The sequence below is a fragment of the Drosophila pseudoobscura genome, chromosome 2 (assembly GCF_009870125.1).
Source record: "Drosophila pseudoobscura strain MV-25-SWS-2005 chromosome 2, UCI_Dpse_MV25, whole genome shotgun sequence".
Lineage (NCBI taxonomy): Eukaryota > Metazoa > Arthropoda > Insecta > Diptera > Drosophilidae > Drosophila > Drosophila pseudoobscura.
Genome location: NC_046679.1, coordinates 18,906,976 through 18,925,920, shown reverse-complemented (window position 1 = coordinate 18,925,920; position 18,945 = coordinate 18,906,976). Strand labels below are relative to the sequence as shown.

The following is an 18,945-nucleotide window of genomic DNA, read 5'->3' as shown; positions in this document are numbered from 1 at the left end:
CAAAAATCGGCCTCATGTTCGTAGGTGGAGATTTTGATGACGTTTGACCCTCTGGATCCCCACGGTCCTGGGAGAGTGGGTCCTACACCGATCTGGCCTTATTAGACTGAGATATAGCCTACCGAAGATTTGGATTTGCGTATCTTTAAAATACTGGTTTCTTCTGTATGCTATATCTCTGCAATACGGCAGCCGATCGGAGAGCGGCATGTCTTTTCGTGATCGGGCGAGTCCTGCCAATCGACTTCCACCGGAAAAAGGGACATCCATATTTTCACGATTTTCGCAAAAAATCATGATGGTTACATCATTAAAATTGTCAAAAATCGGCCTCATTTTCGAAGTCGAGATTTTGATGACGTTTGACCCTCTAGATCCCCACGGTCCTGGGAAAGTAGTTCCCACACCGATCTGGCCCTTTCAGTCTGAGATATAGCCTACCGAAGATTTGGATTTGCGTATCTTTAAAATACTGGTTTCTTCTGTATGCTATATCTCTGCAATACGGCAGCCGATCGGAGAGCGGCATGTCTTTTCGTGATCGGGCGAGTCCTGCCAATCGACTTCCACCGGAAAAAGGGACATCCATATTTTCACGATTTTCGCAAAAAATCATGATGGTTACATCATTAAAATTGTCAAAAATCGGCCTCATTTTCGAAGTCGAGATTTTGATGACGTTTGACCCTCTAGATCCCCACGGTCCTGGGAAAGTAGTTCCCACACCGATCTGGCCCTTTCAGTCTGAGATATAGCCTACCGAAGATTTGGATTTGCGTATCTTTAAAATACTGGTTTCTTCTGTATGCTATATCTCTGCAATACGGCAGCCGATCGGAGAGCGGCATGTCTTTTCGTGATCGGGCGAGTCCTGCCAATCGACTGCCATTGCAAAAAGGGAAGTAGGTCCCACACCGATCTGGCCTTATTAGACTGAGATATAGCCTACCGAAGATTTGGATTTGCGTATCTTTAAAATACTGGTTTCTTCTGTATGCTATATCTCTGCGATACGGCAGCCGATCTGGGCGTGGCGTGTCATTTCGCGATCGGGCGAGTCCTGCCAATCGACTTCCACCGGAAAAAGGGACATCCATATTTTCACGATTTTCGCAAAAAATCATGATGGTTACATCATTAAAATTGCCAAAAATCGGCCTCATTTTCGAAGTCGAGATTTTGATGACGTTTGACCCTCTAGATCCCCACGGTCCTGGGAAAGTAGGTCCCACACCGATCTGGCCCTTTTAGTCTGAGATATAGCCTACCGAAGATTTGGATTTGCGTATCTTTAAAATACTGGTTTCTTCTGTATGCTATATCTCTGCGATACGGCAGCCGATCTGGGCGTGGCGTGTCTTTTCGCGATCGGGCGAGTCCTGCCAATCGACTTCCACCGGAAAAAGGGACATCCATATTTTCACGATTTTCGCAAAAAATCATGATGGTTACATCATTAAAATTGCCAAAAATCGGCCTCATTTTCGAAGTCGAGATTTTGATGACGTTTGACCCTCTAGATCCCCACGGTCCTGGGAGAGTGGGTCCTACACCGATCTGGCTTTATTAGACTGAGATAAAGCCTACCGAAGATTTGGATTTGCGTATCTTTAAAATACTGGTTTATTCTGTATGCTATATCTCTGCAATACGGCAGCCGATCGGAGAGCGGCATGTCTTTTCGTGATCGGGCGAGTCCTGCCAATCGACTGCCATTGCAAAAAGGGAAGTAGGTCCCACACCGATCTGGCCTTATTGGACTGAGATATAGCCTACCGAAGATTTGGATTTGCGTATCTTTAAAATACTGGTTTCTTCTGTATGCTATATCTCTGCAATACGGCAGCCGATCGGAGAGCGGCATGTCTTTTCGTGATCGGGCGAGTCCTGCCAATCGACTTCCACCGGAAAAAGGGACATCCATATTTTCACGATTTTCGCAAAAAATCATGATGGTTACATCATTAAAATTGCCAAAAATCGGCCTCATTTTCGAAGTCGAGATTTTGATGACGTTTGACCCTCTGGATCCCCACGGTCCTGGGAGAGTGGGTCCTACACCGATCTGGCCTTATTAGACTGAGATATAGCCTACCGAAGATTTGGATTTGCGTATCTTTAAAATACTGGTTTCTTCTGTATGCTATATCTCTGCAATACGGCAGCCGATCGGAGAGCGGCATGTCTTTTCGTGATCGGGCGAGTCCTGCCAATCGACTTCCACCGGAAAAAGGGACATCCCTATTTTCACGATTTTCGCAAAAAATCATGATGGTTACATCATTAAAATTGCCAAAAATCGGCCTCATTTTCGAAGTCGAGATTTTGATGACGTTTGACCCTCTAGATCCCCACGGTCCTGGGAAAGTAGGTCCCACACCGATCTGGCCCTTTTAGTCTGAGATATAGCCTACCGAAGATTTGGATTTGCGTATCTTTAAAATACTGGTTTCTTCTGTATGCAATATCTCTGCGATACGGCAGCCGATCTGGGCGTGGCGTGTCTTTTCGCGATCGGGCGAGTCCTGCCAATCGACTTCCACCGGAAAAAGGGACATCCATATTTTCACGATTTTCGCAAAAAATCATGATGGTTACATCATTAAAATTGCCAAAAATCGGCCTCATTTTCGAAGTCGAGATTTTGATGACGTTTGACCCTCTGGATCCCCACGGTCCTGGGAGAGTGGGTCCTACACCGATCTGGCCTTATTAGACTGAGATATAGCCTACCGAAGATTTGGATTTGCGTATCTTTAAAATACTGGTTTCTTCTGTATGCTATATCTCTGCAATACGGCAGCCGATCGGAGAGCGGCATGTCTTTTCGTGATCGGGCGAGTCCTGCCAATCGACTGCCATTGCAAAAAGGGAAGTAGGTCCCACACCGATCTGGCCTTATTAGACTGAGATATAGCCTACCGAAGATTCGGATTTGCGTATCTTTAAAATACTGGTTTCTTCTGTATGCTATATCTCTGCAATACGGCAGCCGATCGGAGAGCGGCATGTCTTTTCGTGATCGGGCGAGTCCTGCCAATCGACTTCCACCGGAAAAAGGGACATCCATATTTTCACGATTTTCGCAAAAAATCATGATGGTTACATCATTAAAATTGCCAAAAATCGGCCTCATTTTCGAAGTCGAGATTTTGATGACGTTTGACCCTCTAGATCCCCACGGTCCTGGGAAAGTAGGTCCCACACCGATCTGGCCTTATTAGACTGAGATATAGCCTACCGAAGATTCGGATTTGCGTATCTTTAAAATACTGGTTTCTTCTGTATGCTATATCTCTGCAATACGGCAGCCGATCGGAGAGCGGCATGTCTTTTCGTGATCGGGCGAGTCCTGCCAATCGACTGCCATTGCAAAAAGGGAAGTAGGTCCCACACCGATCTGGCCTTATTAGACTGAGATATAGCCTACCGAAGATTCGGATTTGCGTATCTTTAAAATACTGGTTTCTTCTGTATGCTATATCTCTGCAATACGGCAGCCGATCGGAGAGCGGCATGTCTTTTCGTGATCGGGCGAGTCCTGCCAATCGACTTCCACCGGAAAAAGGGACATCCATATTTTCACGATTTTCGCAAAAAATCATGATGGTTACATCATTAAAATTGCCAAAAATCGGCCTCATTTTCGAAGTCGAGATTTTGATGACGTTTGACCCTCTAGATCCCCACGGTCCTGGGAAAGTAGTTCCCACACCGATCTGGCCCTTTCAGTCTGAGATATAGCCTACCGAAGATTTGGATTTGCGTATCTTTAAAATACTGGTTTCTTCTGTATGCTATATCTCTGCAATACGGCAGCCGATCGGAGAGCGGCATGTCTTTTCGTGATCGGGCGAGTCCTGCCAATCGACTTCCACCGGAAAAAGGGACATCCATATTTTCACGATTTTCGCAAAAAATCATGATGGTTACATCATTAAAATTGCCAAAAATCGGCCTCATTTTCGAAGTCGAGGTTTTGATGCCGTTTGACCCTCTGGATCCCCACGGTCCTGGGAAAGTAGGTCCTACACCGATCTGGCTTTATTAGACTGAGATATAGCCTACCGAAGATTCGGATTTGCGTATCTTTAAAATACTGGTTTCTTCTGTATGCTATATCTCTGCAATACGGCAGCCGATCGGAGAGCGGCATGTCTTTTCGTGATCGGGAGAAGATTTGAATTGGCGTATCTGTAAAATACTGTTACTTTATTTTATTCTTCCTTTCATTTTAGCAGGTCGCTCCCTTCCGTACCTAGCTATATGGCGTTCCGTCCGCTGCAGTAGGGACCAATGATCGACGGCGGAATCATTGGATCCCGCCCACGAGAAATAATGTCAGCAACCCACCCATTCGAAAAGCGTAAGTGAATCATTATATAACTGTGGATGCATTTTAAAATATTTATTTTTTCATAGAGGACTTATGTACCCTACGCGTGAGGCCACAAAACGAGTCATATCCGATTTCGCCCCGCCAGACGGAGTCCTTTCCAAGCATTACCGAGGCGTACTCCAGACAGACTTCAGACTCCAGACCTAACCCAGCCAGACAGAATCTTATCACAGCAGGACAGAAGCGCACCCCTGCAAGATCCTAACCTAACAAGCCATCGTCATCCTTAGACCTGGCCATCGACAACAAGGACTTTGTCTAGGGCAATCCAGGGAGGGACTACTCCTGCTACTGGACTCCAGATAGAGATCGTTGCTGTTAGGTTTAAGGATATACGCGTATATGTATATATTTATATTGTAGATACAAATTTGATCCACTTATTTAGTTATTCTAAGCTAAGTTTTGATGAATAAAACTATTGAAAAATCAATCCTTGCTTTATTCCTTATGGGGGAAACTATTCCGACTGCAGGCGTGGCACGCCCAGATCTTTTCACAAATAGCGGAGAAAACTAATTATTGTTTATTGGGCAAAATGTCCTTGATCCTTGATGAGGACTCTATCAAATCAGGCACATTTTTTGGATCACAGGAAGCCATCGCACGCCCAGATCGGCCAACAAATAGCCGAGAAAACTAAATAGGTGTGGTTGGGCTTGTTCTAGTCCTTACTGAAGGATCAAGGACATTTTTCTGATAACGGAAGGCCCTGATCGGGCCACAAATAAGGTAGAAAACAAGATATATATGTCTGGAGAAAATATCCCTGATCCTTGGTCCTTCATAAGGGCTCCAACAAATCAAGAATATAATACCGATCACAGGAAGCCGTCGCACGTCCCGATCGGGCCACAAATAACGGAGAAAACAATAAAATAAATTGTTGTTGTTGTACAACAACCCTCAACTTGCGACCGCTCAAATGGCCAAAAACGAGGATTTTAGATCTAGAATACCAGGCGAACATAAATCAGCAGCAAGCAACTTTAGCTATTTAAAAAATCGTGGCATACTTTTGGGGGTTGCAAATTTAATTGAATACTTTTGGGGCTTACAGAACGGGGACAAAAAATCGAGCGACCTTCTGCTGATTTCTGTTCGCCTGGTATCCCAGATCTGAAAATCGAAAAATCTCGGTTTCGAGCGCCACCAAATTGGAAGTTGTTGTTGTTGTAATAACTGGATGTAGTTGTAATTTGTTGTTTATGGCATAAATTCATCATTGGTTATCCAATCGAGACGTGCGATGGCTTCTTATGTTCGGAATAGCATCCTTGACCTGATGAAGTCCTTATCAAGGATCAAGGATACTTTCTCCAGATGTATAAATCTGGGTTTCTCTCTTATTTCTCAGGGTATTACAGATCCGCCCCTCGTGATTAGAAAAATGTCCTTGATCCTTCAGTAAGGACTACAACAAGCCCAACCACACCTATTTAGTTTTCTCGGTTATTTGTTGGACGATCTGGGCGTGCGATGGCTTCCTGTGATCGAAAAAATGTGCCTGATTTTAAAGAGTCCTCATCAAGGATCAAGGACATTTTCCCCAATTAACAATATTTAGTTTTCTCCGCTATTTGTGAAAAGATCTGGGCGTGCCACGCCTGCAGTCGGAATAGTTTCCCCCATAAAGAATAAAGCAAGGATTGATTTTTCAATAGTTTTATTCATCAAAACTTAGCTTAGAATAACTAAATAAGTGGATCAAATTTGTATCTATAATATAAATATATACATATACGCGTATATCCTTAAACCTAACAGCAACGATCTCTATCTGGAGTCCAGTAGCAGGAGTAGTCCCTCCCTGGATTGACCTAGTCAAAGTCCTTGTTGTCGATGGCCAGGTCGAAGGATGAAGATGGCTTGTTAGGTTAGGATCTTGCAGGGGTGCGCTTCTGTCCTGCTGTGATATGATTCTGTCTGGCTGGGTTAGGACTGGAGTCTGTCTGGAGTACGCCTCGGTAATGCTTGGATAGGACTCCGTCTGGCGGGGCGAAATCGGATATGACTCGTTTTGTGGCCTCACGCGTAGGGTACATAAGTCCTCTATGAAAAAATAAATATTTTAAAATGCATCTACAGTTATATAATGATTCACTTACGCGTTTCGAATGGGTGGGTTGCTGACATTATTTCTCGTGGGCGGGATCCAATGATTCCGCCGTCGATCATTGGTCCCTATCGGACGGAACGCAGCGGACGGAACGCCATATTGTCGACTCAGCAGCGGCATCAGGACTATGGCGCACACCGGGACAGCCAATGCCACCAAACAGCGTGAAAAGCAAGAAAGAGGGCCTTGGCAGTGGCCGGACCCAAGGTCGGCCAGGCCAAAAGCCTCAGCATCGCGCGACAGGAACCGGCATTGGGCATCGTGGCCCCGTGCGCAGGATCCCCTGCGCCAGAAGACCAAAAGGGTGATGCCCCTGGGAAACAATGGTAGGCAAATCGGTGACCACGGGTACGCAGGAGGTATTTCTAGGTACGGAAGGGTGCGACCTGCTAAAATGAAAGGAAGAATAAAATAAAGTAACAGTATTTTACAGATACGCCAATTCAAATCTTCTCCCGATCGCGAAAAGACACGCCACGCCCAGATCGGCTGCCGCATCGCAGAGATATAGCATACAGAAGAAACCAGTATTTTAAAGATACGCAAATCCAAATTTTCGGTAGGCGATATCTCAGTCTAATTAGGCCACATCGGTGTGGGACCTACTTTCCCAGGACCGTGGGGATCCAGAGGGTCAAACGTCATCAAAATCTCGACTTCGAACATGAGGCCGATTTTTGGCAATTTTAATGATGTAACCATCATGATTTTTTGCGAAAATCGTGAAAATATGGATGTCCCTTTTTCCGGTGGAAGTCGATTGGCAGGACTCGCCCGATCACGAAAAGACATGCCGCTCTCCGATCGGCTGCCGTATTGCAGAGATATAGCATACAGAAGAAACCAGTATTTTAAAGATACGCAAATCCAAATTTTCGGTAGGCGATATCTCAGTCTAATTAGGCCAGATCGGTGTGGGACCTACTTCCCTTTTTGCAATGGCAGTCGATTGGCAGGACTCGCCCGATCACGAAAAGACATGCCGCTCTCCGATCGGCTGCCGTATCGCAGAGATATAGCATACAGAAGAAACCAGTATCTTAAAGATACGCAAATCCGAATCTTCGGTAGGCTATATCTCAGTCTAATTAGGCCACATCGGTGTGGGACCTACTTTCCCAGGACCGTGGGGATCCAGAGGGTCAAACGTCATCAAAATCTCGACTTCGAAAATGAGGCCGATTTTTGGCAATTTTAATGATGTAACCATCATGATTTTTTGCGAAAATCGTGAAAATAGTGATGTCCCTTTTTCCGATGGAAGTCGATTGGCAGGACTTGCCCGATCACGAAAAGACACGCCACGCCCAGATCGGCTGCCGTATCGCAGAGATATAGCATACAGAAGAAACCAGTATCTTAAAGATACGCAAATCCGAATCTTCGGTAGGCTATATCTCAGTCTAATTAGGCCAGATCGGTGTGGGACCTACTTTCCCAGGACCGTGGGGATCCAGAGGGTCAAACGTCATCAAAATCTCGACTTCGAAAATGAGGCCGATTTTTGGCAATTTTAATGATGTAACCATCATGATTTTTTGCGAAAATCGTGAAAATATGGATGTCCCTTTTTCAGGTGGAAGTCGATTGGCAGGACTCGCCCGGTCACGAAAAGACACGCCACGCCCAGATCGGCTGCCGTATCGCAGAGATATAGCCTACAGAAGAAACCAGTATTTTAAAGATACGCAAATCCAAATTTTCGGTAGGCGATATCTCAGTCTAATTAGGCCACATCGAAGTGGGACCTACTTTCCCTTTTTGCAATGGCAGTCGATTGGCAGGACTTGCCCGGTCACGAAAAGACACGCCACGCCCAGATCGGCTGCCGTATCGCAGAGATATAGCCTACAGAAGAAACCAGTATTTTAAAGATACGCAAATCCAAATTTTCGGTAGGCGATATCTCAGTCTAATTAGGCCACATCGGTGTGGGACCTACTTTCCCAGGACCGTGGGGATCCAGAGGGTCAAACGTCATCAAAATCTCGACTTCGAAAATGATGCCGATTTTTGGCAATTTTAATGATGTAACCATCATGATTTTTTGCGAAAATCGTGAAAATATGGATGTCCCTTTTTCCGGTGGAAGTCGATTGGCAGGACTCGCCCGATCACGAAAAGACATGCCGCTCTCCGATCGGCTGCCGTATTGCAGAGATATAGCATACAGAAGAAACCAGTATTTTAAAGATACGCAAATCCAAATTTTCGGTAGGCGATATCTCAGTCTAATTAGGCCACATCGGTGTGGGACCTACTTTCCCAGGACCGTGGGGATCCAGAGGGTCAAACGTCATCAAAATCTCGACTTCGAAAATGATGCCGATTTTTGGCAATTTTAATGATGTAACCATCATGATTTTTTGCGAAAATCGTGAAAATATGGATGTCCCTTTTTCCGGTGGAAGTCGATTGGCAGGACTCGCCCGGTCACGAAAAGACATGCCGCTCTCCGATCGGCTGCCGTATCGCAGATATATAGCATACAGAAGAAACCAGTATCTTAAAGATACGCAAATCCGAATCTTCGGTAGGCTATATCTCAGTCTAATAAGGCCACATCGGTGTGGGACCTACTTTCCCAGGACCGTGGGGATCCAGAGGGTCAAACGTCATCAAAATCTCGACTTCGAAAATGAGGCCGATTTTTGGCAATTTTAATGATGTAACCATCATGATTTTTTGCGAAAATCGTGAAAATATGGATGTCCCTTTTTCCGGTGGAAGTCGATTGGCAGGACTCGCCCGATCACGAAAAGACATGCCGCTCTCCGATCGGCTGCCGTATTGCAGAGATATAGCATACAGAAGAAACCAGTATTTTAAAGATACGCAAATCCAAATTTTCGGTAGGCGATATCTCAGTCTAATTAGGCCACATCGGTGTGGGACCTACTTTCCCAGGACCGTGGGGATCCAGAGGGTCAAACGTCATCAAAATCTCGACTTCGAAAATGAGGCCGATTTTTGGCAATTTTAATGATGTAACCATCATGATTTTTTGCGAAAATCGTGAAAATATGGATGTCCCTTTTTCAGGTGGAAGTCGATTGGCAGGACTCGCCCGGTCACGAAAAGACACGCCACGCCCAGATCGGCTGCCGTATCGCAGAGATATAGCATACAGAAGAAACCAGTATCTTAAAGATACGCAAATCCGAATCTTCGGTAGGCTATATCTCAGACTAAAAGGGCCAGATCGGTGTGGGACCTACTTCCCTTTTTGCAATGGCAGTCGATTGGCAGGACTCGCCCGATCACGAAAAGACATGCCGCTCTCCGATCGGCTGCCGTATCGCAGAGATATAGCATACAGAAGAAACCAGTATCTTAAAGATACGCAAATCCGAATCTTCGGTAGGCTATATCTCAGTCTAATTAGGCCACATCGGTGTGGGACCTACTTTCCCAGGACCGTGGGGATCCAGAGGGTCAAACGTCATCAAAATCTCGACTTCGAAAATGAGGCCGATTTTTGGCAATTTTAATGATGTAACCATCATGATTTTTTGCGAAAATCGTGAAAATAGTGATGTCCCTTTTTCCGATGGAAGTCGATTGGCAGGACTTGCCCGATCACGAAAAGACACGCCACGCCCAGATCGGCTGCCGTATCGCAGAGATATAGCATACAGAAGAAACCAGTATTTTAAAGATACGCCAATCCAAATCTCAGTCTAATAAGTTTGACCCTCTGGATCCCCACGATCCTGGGAGAGTGAAATATAGCCTTCCGAAGATTTGAACTTAGCATTTCGTTAGAATACTGGTTTTCCTGCACGCTATATCGTTGCTATCCGGCAGCCGATCGGAGTGCGGCATGTCTTTTCGTGATCGGGAGAATCCTGCCAATCGACTGCCCGGCCCGCTTCTGTTTATTTTATTTGTGAATGACCTTCCTCAATTTATAAAACATACTCTACTACACTAATTTATGCTGATGATGTTAAAATCTATCTGTCTTACTCTGATTGGTATTTGCACACACGCCTTCAACTGGATCTAAGTGAACTACTATTGTGGTGTTCAACTAATCTTCTTTTTCTGAACCTTTGCAAATGCAAGCTTATGACATTTTACCTTCGCGCTCCACATTTTGTCTCATATGTTCTAGGAAATCATGTTCTTGAGCGATTTTCGAGTTCAAATGACCTCGGAGTCCTTTTTGATCATAAGATGTGTTTTAACAGCCATATAGTTGCAACTGTAAATAAAGCTAAGGGTGTTTTAGCGTTCATCAAGCGTTGGTCCAAGGAGTTTGACGACGCGTACGTCACGAAACCACTGTACATCTCGTTAGTACTTCCTATATTGGAGTATTGTTCTTGTGTGTGGAGGCCGCAGTATAAAGAGCAGCAGGTTGTTATCAAATCCGTGCAAATGCAATTTTTAATTTTTGCCCTTCGTAACTTTAACTGGGACTCGGGTAGAATCGTGCCACCCTACCGGTCTAGGCTAAATCTAATTGACTGCCATCGTTGCACCATCGCAGAATACGCAATGGCGTAATGTTCGTGCACAAGGTCCTTCTCGGGATTGTTGACTCCCAAACTCTCTTGGGTCAGATTGACTTGGTCGTCCCATCTAGACCTACCCGTACTTTTAGGCCAATCCTTTTACCCATATGTAGGTCAAATTATGCCGAACATGAACCTTTTAGGGTTTTATGCTGCCATATCCTATCTTCTGAAGTGTCTCTTAAACTAATTGCATGCAATATTTATAATCACTTAAATTTAGATAACTTTTAACTTTTCTTTTTTCCGCCTTTTATAATTAAGTACCATTATTAACAGATAATTTGTTCATTTAATAAATAAAATAAAATAAAAAGGTCCTCATTGCGTTAGGAAACGGCTTCCTCGACTTATTAAACACAATATATTATTTTGTGATTCCGCGTAGCCTAATAGGCTAAAATTTGGTACATCTACAGAATTGCGATACACCCTTATACTCCACGAGTACTAGGTATCAGTAACAGAAAATTGATTGGTTTGTTATGCTATGCGGTTGGTGTTTCTCATTATTACTTGCTCTTAGTCAAGAGTAACACCTAAGTGTGAATTCGGGGCGTAGTCAAAAAAATCGTTTACATAATTATCAGGGAAACTCTTAACATTCTGTGCAAGTCTAACATTAATATATTTTGGCTTTAGTTAAGAGCGAAACAGATAAGACTTAAAACGATTTATTGTCAGTAGAGGAGTAAGAAATAGTGTACAAGTTTCTTTAGCTATAATGCTCCTGCTCTAAGTTACGATGTACCTTAATAGTCTATGAAAACAATCAAAATAGTTTCATTATGGGCCGATATTGCTTATTTAGTATAGACAATATTTTGAGTAATAAAAGTGCATTACAATCGAAGTCCCAATTAAATCCTTTGAGCGAAGATAACATAGCTGCAACTGAGAATGCTGCAAAAATTACAGCGAAAAGTATGTATATCCTTATTATATATATTTTTATACCCTTGCAGAGTGTAGATGTGGACAGAAGATTGTAACGCATAGAAGAAATCACCTCACTTCGTGAGCCTAAACTTCATGTTTGGTGGGAGGAATATCTAATAAACTTATCATTTCTGAAGAATAACTGCTTGCCGATTTATTATGTATTTTCACATATCTAATGGATGAAATGTATGGATCCGAAAAGGGTGCCAACATGTTGAAATGATCCTGGTTTTGCTTAATTCTTGATGTCTTGCACGTATTCATATTCATGTATTTTTTTGTAATCTTTGTTTCTCGTATCCTGGGCTTCCTCTGAAATCTCTCCAATTGGTAGGCTCTGATATTTAATTAAAATTTGTGTCAGAATTGTATGAAGCATATCTTCCTTTTAGGATATTTTTCCAGTTACAGCTCTGCAGTCTTCGTGGCATATTAACCAAACTTGGGGGGACTTATTTTTTCTTTGCAGTTTAAAATATTTAAAATAGCTCCCAATCTTTTGATACTGTAAATATCCACCACCCTTATTTATGCAATTTATTAAGCAATTTTTAAAATGAACTTCAAGAAAATGAACATCTAATTCTTGCATGCAAAACCTTGAAAAAAAGACACGAAAATGTATAAATAATAGCCTGTATATTCACTCATAACCAACAACATAACTGAAGTAGCGAGAAATGGAAAATTATTATAATATTGAGGGTTACTGAAATATATAAAAATATGTCAAAATATGATTTTGTATGGGACGTACGAGGTTTCGTACGAGGTTGTGACAGGTAAATCGGTATTGAAGCTCCGAAGCGCAGAATGCGCTTTTCGACTAAGGTAGCAAATAGTTCAAGGAACATATAAAAAAAATACTCGGGAAAATTTAAGGATATATTTTTTAAAAGTCCAGTCAAAGTGGAAAAACATCCTACATTTTAGATGGTTTGCAAAACAAGTTTTCCTAAAGATCTGCCTATGCAACAGGCCATATTTTTCTAAGAATTAATGCAACTAATAAAAGTTACCAATAAGAGATTCATAGTCCACTTTTATTCCACCTGAAAAATGCAGTATTTGAATAAAAATTAAAAACAATTTTGCACACTGAAACAATTTTCCCTTTGGGTGTTCATTATCCGATTATTTTCAAAATTTGATTTTTGAAAGATCTGGAAAATTCTCTATTAGATGCGTGTATTTATGTATATTATCCAAAGCACTAAAAAAATCTTCGACTTTTCCCACCTATTCTAGTCTAAATCGACTCTGTGCGGCGTTGCACCAGCATTGATTGGCCCAGCATTATAAAGATAACACTATGCAACATAACTTTTCCGCTGTGAACCAAAATTCTGATAGATTTAGGGCTTTAAAAATATTTAATACATTTTTTTATAACGGATGATCTTTTCCTTTTGCAATTAAGATTTGTTTTGTTGTATAAAAAGCGTGTTACTTTTCATTTCGTCGAGAAAAATATTTTCGTTTTGAAAACGAAGAAATCTTGCGGGATGTGAAAATGGAAGCACCAATTTTTGCGATTTCAAAAGTAAATCGAAAACTTTTGTGAAAGTGAAAGCTTAAATTTCAAAATTGATAATATTTTGCGGTATGTTTTTTCAATATATATACAATATATATAGTTTTGCGTCGTTTGTAACATCGATGAATAAACGGCTAAGGTGCAGCCCTTTGACCAACCCATCTAATGTAGCATTTTATCGTTCAATTCCGTTCCTTAAAATGTCATTTTACCCATAAAAAGTTTTACAAATATAAAATTGTATTGGTATTTTTTGTAAAAAAAATCAACACTTTAAAAAAGTATACCGCAAAAAATGATCCGTTTCAAAGGTTTCAAAAATGTTTATTATTGGTTCGATTTGTTCCCCTTTAGATAAGCTCCGTTGCGATAAAAATATTTGAATATTGAATATGATAAATATATTTAAATATATATATTTTCTTATTTCCATTTAATTGCAGGAGTAAATGATTCCTTGAACTTGATTACCCCAATAAAAAGTAAAGAGGTTAAAGCCTATGAAAACTTGTTTGGTGATTGTGGAAATCTCAACTTTCCGTTTACTTGCGACTCCATGAACTTATCGTATTTTCAGTATATACCCCAAACTGTTGTGCCTCCTAATTGGCGTAACGTAATAACTGTGCAAGGTAAATTATTGGCTATCATCCTATCCTATTTACTTACTTTACGTTTATTAAATTATCAGGTAAACCATTTAAAAAAAAATGTGTTGACAGAAAACCACGGCAAGCATATAGTGCAAAACAGTTAGACCGACTTGAGTACGAGTTTAAGCTTGATAAATACCTAAGCGTTAGCAAACGTATAGAGCTGTCTCAAAAATTATCGTTAACGGAGGTTCAAATAAAAACATGGTTTCAAAATCGTAGAACAAAGTGGAAGAAGCAGTTAACATCATGCCTAAAAACTTCACAAAGTCCAGGTTTATGCAATATTATCATTAATATCCCCAAAGATAGTACACTAGTACCTCATTCATCTTATGAACAAGCTAGTCGTTTATATACCGCACATAAATTATGTCTTATTCCAACTGAAATAAACTCCTACGGCAATGAAAAGAAATAAAATAATACAGAAAATATATGTACTTATCAGAGACAAGAATTTCTTACCTTTCGATCGACAAAGGAGTGAAAAAGTGAGAGTGAGCGACCGCGTCGAAAGCAAATTGTACACGGGAAATGGTTTTCTTCTTTCTGGCTATAATATAATCCGGTGGATTTGCTCATTCTCTATGATTCCGCGTTTTTAGTTTTCCATTTTTCCAAAATTCTGTATGCCACAGATTTTTTCTTAGTGGGGGTGATAGCATTTTGGAAGCAAACTTGATTCAGTGTGGTATCACAGGAGTCTGCATTGGTTACTATAGCTCCTATAGTCGCTGAAAACTTGGCCACAAACTAGACGGACGGATAGACAGACATAGCTCAGAAAGGTCAGTCGGAAATGCTTCCTTTTGGCTGTTAGATACATGTACTACATGTACCAACTGGCTGACTGTAGGCGCAGCGTTTGGCTACGAGGAACAGCAGCAAAAACACAACAATATCAACGGCAGAACAGAGAAGCACAGAATCAGCAGCAGAAGGAGAGCAACGGCAGAGAAGGAGCAACAGGACAGGAGAAAGTCGTCTGCAAAAGAGAAGTCTCAGAGTTAACAGCAAAAGCAGCCAGCAACATAACGTATCAGGAGAGATCAATCCATAGATTAATCCTTAGTAGTTAGTATGATTATTCCTAAAATTGTCCCGTTAGCCGCAATGTAATATATTATCAATAAAGGTCTAATTAAACAATATCTGACATATCACAGCAGAACTGGGATCTTAGAATCCTAAATTCACTGCGTGTGCATTACACCCAATTCTGCCTTTCCGAGGACAGAAACTTTAGGGTAGTGGCAAGAAATCTTGCAGCATCTACAACCAAGGAACGTCGAGTGGTCAACCTGTAAAATCCAGGATGTAACCAGTCCAGGACGAGCCCTTCCATCAGCGCTGGTTTATTAACCTCGCCCAGGCCCCTAACAACAAGGAAGCTCTCAAGATCGCTAGGGTCGGCAGACAACGGGTGTAAATGGCGCTGCCTCCGTTTGAGCTTCTGTTGCTTTGAATTCGACCACACGAATAACTATTGTTTAAAGCGACCAGTCCGTTGCAGATGAGCTGAGGACCACTGGACAGGTAGGCCATAATGTAACGCCATGACCGAGGACGACCTCACATGCTCAAACTGCAGCAGAAAGCATGAAGTCATGATGCTTAAAAATCGTCAATCTGCCGTGAACGTCTCTCAGCAAAACTACCAACTTGGTCCATCAACGCCCAAGGTTCTTATCCTGAACCGCAGATGGATACGAAGTCCATAGCTCAGGTTCTTATGGAGTTGCAGAGGTCAGCAGCGTGCCTCACAACGGCAGTAGCAGGTATCCTGCAATCCCTCGACCAACTGCGTAACGCAGGTTCAACGTTATCTTTGGTAATTACAATAGAGAACATTCATCTGATTTCCAACAAACTCTTGGTATACGACTGATCGTTTCCTTGGTTAATGGTAAATATTCATAAAACAAAATCAATAATCTTGACAGATAGTGTCTGTTCTTCGTTTATTGTTTCAAATTACGTTTTAACGTTTAACCATAAACTTCACGCTGAGCTTTTTCCCAAGCAGCCATTGGACCGTGCTCGGGTCGGTATTTGACATTGCAACCATCGGGAGCGAGACGATTATCATCGCGGAGCTCTTCATAGCGCTCTCGGTCGTACTTGGTGAATCCCCACTTCTTTGAAACATAAATCTAAAAATAAACAAATGACAAGCATAAGAATAATTTGATAATAGGAAGTTATTGATTTAAGAAAATTCAGGAACTCAAATATATATTTTAATTCAATAAAAGCTTAAAAGTCCAAGCTAGTGTCAGAACGTACTGATTTTGTTGTCTGTGGCTGAAGAGTGCCGAAATACAACTCACCATGCGATGGCTAAAGTTGATTATTATGAAACGAAAAAAAAGCCTTACATTTGGCACCCTGAAAACTATTTACCTCTTTATAGCCTTCGAAATATCGAGTTTAATAACTTTGAAATCATATTTCACCGCTCAGATTAAGTTGAGAAAAAGTTGTTCTTAAACTTTCTATTAATGAGATCAGGACAGTTTAGATATAAATAATGCATTATCACTTCTTAAAAACTGAGGGATTGTTTGCATATAAACAGACACATGCATGGACGGACATAGCTTTCTTGTCTTGAAGCGAACAAACCAGTATTCCATACCTGTACTTTAATATAATGTAACATTTAGTGTACTCTAATTAGCTTTTTCAGTAGTTTGGAAAATTTGAACACTATGACCAAATATTATTAATATCACATAAAATACCTTCTGACGACCGGGGAACTTAAACTTGGCACGTCGCAATGCTTCAATAACTTGGGCCTTGTATCGATCACTTGAACGAACAGACATAATCGGTTGCCCAATACGCACACGAGCAACGGTACCCTGCGGTTTACCAAAAGCGCCTCTCATTCCGGTTTGGAGCCTGCAGAAAAAAATCAATAAAAAATTTAACTTACAATTTAAAGCTTTAAGTATAGAAATCAAATTTCATAGCCCAGTGCTATTCTATTGTATAAATGTAAGTCGAATAAGACTATTACTTACCTATCGGCTCCAGCACACGACAACATTTTGTTGATACGAATAACGTGGAATGGGTGCAGACGCATTCGAATATGAAATTGATCCTTTCCACAGAACTTAACCAAGTATTTGTTGCAGCAAATACGTCCGGCTTCCAAGGCTTCGCTACTAAGTTGTTCATATTCATCAGATACCAAATGAACACAAAGAGGAAAGTCTTCAACCGTAGCTTTTTTCCTGCCCAAATCAAATATACGAATTTTCGGGTCTGGAACACCACGGCAAAACCGGGATTTGGGATACGGCTTATTTTTACAATAGCGGTAGCTTGAAAGTACAATTAAAAATAGTTATCCATATATACTTATGTACGAAGACTTCGATATTAGTACATACCATCTTGCTGGTCGACGACCCATGTTTAAACTGAAAATATACAAAATTAACAATGTTACAACTCAGATATATTTACTAGTTATAATCAATGAACGTATAATTTTCGAAAAATCAAATGCAAATAAAAAAATAACATATCGATTGACAAAGATATTTCAAGATGCATACCTCTTTCACGACGTCTAAACAAAAAAGGAAGACACATTAACCGACGGAAATAGAGCAGGTAGATGTACCATTTAATAATTGTACTCTTATGTATAGAACATTTCGATTTTGAAACGGTGGACTGGAACATTAAAAAAATGTCTATCCAGTACCCACTACGAACAGATACATATCCTAAGAAGATATTTTTAGCTTATTCCTCCATCATTTTGCAGGAGCGAAAAATATGTTAAAATTTCGCACCCAGTCGACCATCGGGCTGAGTTTTTTCTAAATCACACTTTTCTATACGATGTATGTACGCTAAAACACCCAACTGAAATTTTTAAGGGCCTAAAAGGAGTAACCTTGTAGATCTACATTTTAATGCAGAGGTTCAACATTGAAAGCTGGTAAATTACTTTTTTTCTTACACATTGAGACAATAGACGGAATAGAAGGAAGAATATATCAATGTTAAGCTAATGAGCAATTTGTCCATTTCTGTTCTGTTACTGTTTGTGAAAATATAGACCAAAACTTTGTAATTTAGTGTTCATCAGCTGCTTTTTGACGGATGGTGAATCGTGAATCCGGGTTTCACATCAGTGAAAAAATCCCACCGTTCCCCCGGAAGGTGCTTAGCGCTATTCACACTAACAACCATCCATTCGGGGGATGGTCCGTAAGGTTTTGTCACCAAACATCTGGGATGTTCCTTGGCCGCAATTGCAATAAAAAATCGAACGAAACTGGACATATTTTAGAACATACTTCGAATTTAACCCTTTAACACGTAAGAGTGCCTCGAGACACTTATATTAATATTCACATTAGCAAAAAAACTCGAAGCTTTTGCTCATTTTAATATTTTTTGGCTGTTACTAGGTTAGGTTAGGTTGAGGCGGCTGCCGGGCTCGCTCAGAGCACGTCACACTTAGGCCGGTTTCGGCCCGTATCATTCCTTCCCGCGTTGTGAGACTTCCTGTCAGCAATTATCCCATCCAGATGCTGTCTCAAAGTTCGATATCTTTCTGGGACATAGTTTGGAAATCTCTGTAATGTCGTTTAGAAAGGCTGAGCCCAAGTGCTTTAGCCTTCTTCTGCTAAGAGCTGGGCAGGAGCAGAACAGGTGTTCCACTGTCTCCTCCTCTTCCTCGTCTCTATGGCTGCGACAAAAATCGTTATATGGGGGCCCCAGCCTGTTAGCGTGCCTTTTAG

General features: G+C 41.5%; 2 protein-coding genes and 2 long non-coding RNA genes across 4 annotated transcripts; 2 read left to right on the top strand and 2 right to left on the bottom strand.

The window, feature by feature from the left end:
- Window positions 1–5,621: 5,621 nt before the first annotated feature.
- LOC117184172 (uncharacterized) lies at window positions 5,622–6,605 on the bottom strand. Its single transcript, XM_033380691.1, has 3 exons — window positions 6,508–6,605; window positions 6,144–6,451; window positions 5,622–5,681 (listed from the first exon to the last, which is right to left on the bottom strand). Exons 1-3 carry the CDS (start codon window positions 6,575–6,577, stop codon window positions 5,622–5,624), a joined length of 438 nt encoding a protein of 145 aa, XP_033236582.1. The 5' UTR covers window positions 6,578–6,605.
- A 5,303-nt stretch (window positions 6,606–11,908) lies between these two features.
- Window positions 11,909–14,236, top strand: LOC26533067 (uncharacterized). Its single transcript, XR_004470597.1, has 4 exons — window positions 11,909–11,962; window positions 13,961–13,999; window positions 14,095–14,149; window positions 14,209–14,236. It is a non-coding gene; the product is annotated as an uncharacterized lncRNA (long non-coding RNA).
- A 1,122-nt stretch (window positions 14,237–15,358) lies between these two features.
- LOC117185088 (uncharacterized) lies at window positions 15,359–16,315 on the top strand. Its single transcript, XR_004470590.1, has 2 exons — window positions 15,359–15,709; window positions 15,765–16,315. It is a non-coding gene; the product is annotated as an uncharacterized lncRNA (long non-coding RNA).
- RpL10 (ribosomal protein L10) lies at window positions 16,105–17,848 on the bottom strand. Its single transcript, XM_001352321.4, has 5 exons — window positions 17,746–17,848; window positions 17,578–17,607; window positions 17,203–17,508; window positions 16,918–17,080; window positions 16,105–16,326 (listed from the first exon to the last, which is right to left on the bottom strand). The coding sequence occupies exons 2-5, from the start codon at window positions 17,598–17,600 to the stop codon at window positions 16,162–16,164; spliced, it is 657 nt and encodes a 218-aa protein (XP_001352357.2). The 5' UTR covers window positions 17,601–17,607; window positions 17,746–17,848; the 3' UTR covers window positions 16,105–16,161.
- Between the last annotated feature and the right edge of the window lie 1,097 nt (window positions 17,849–18,945).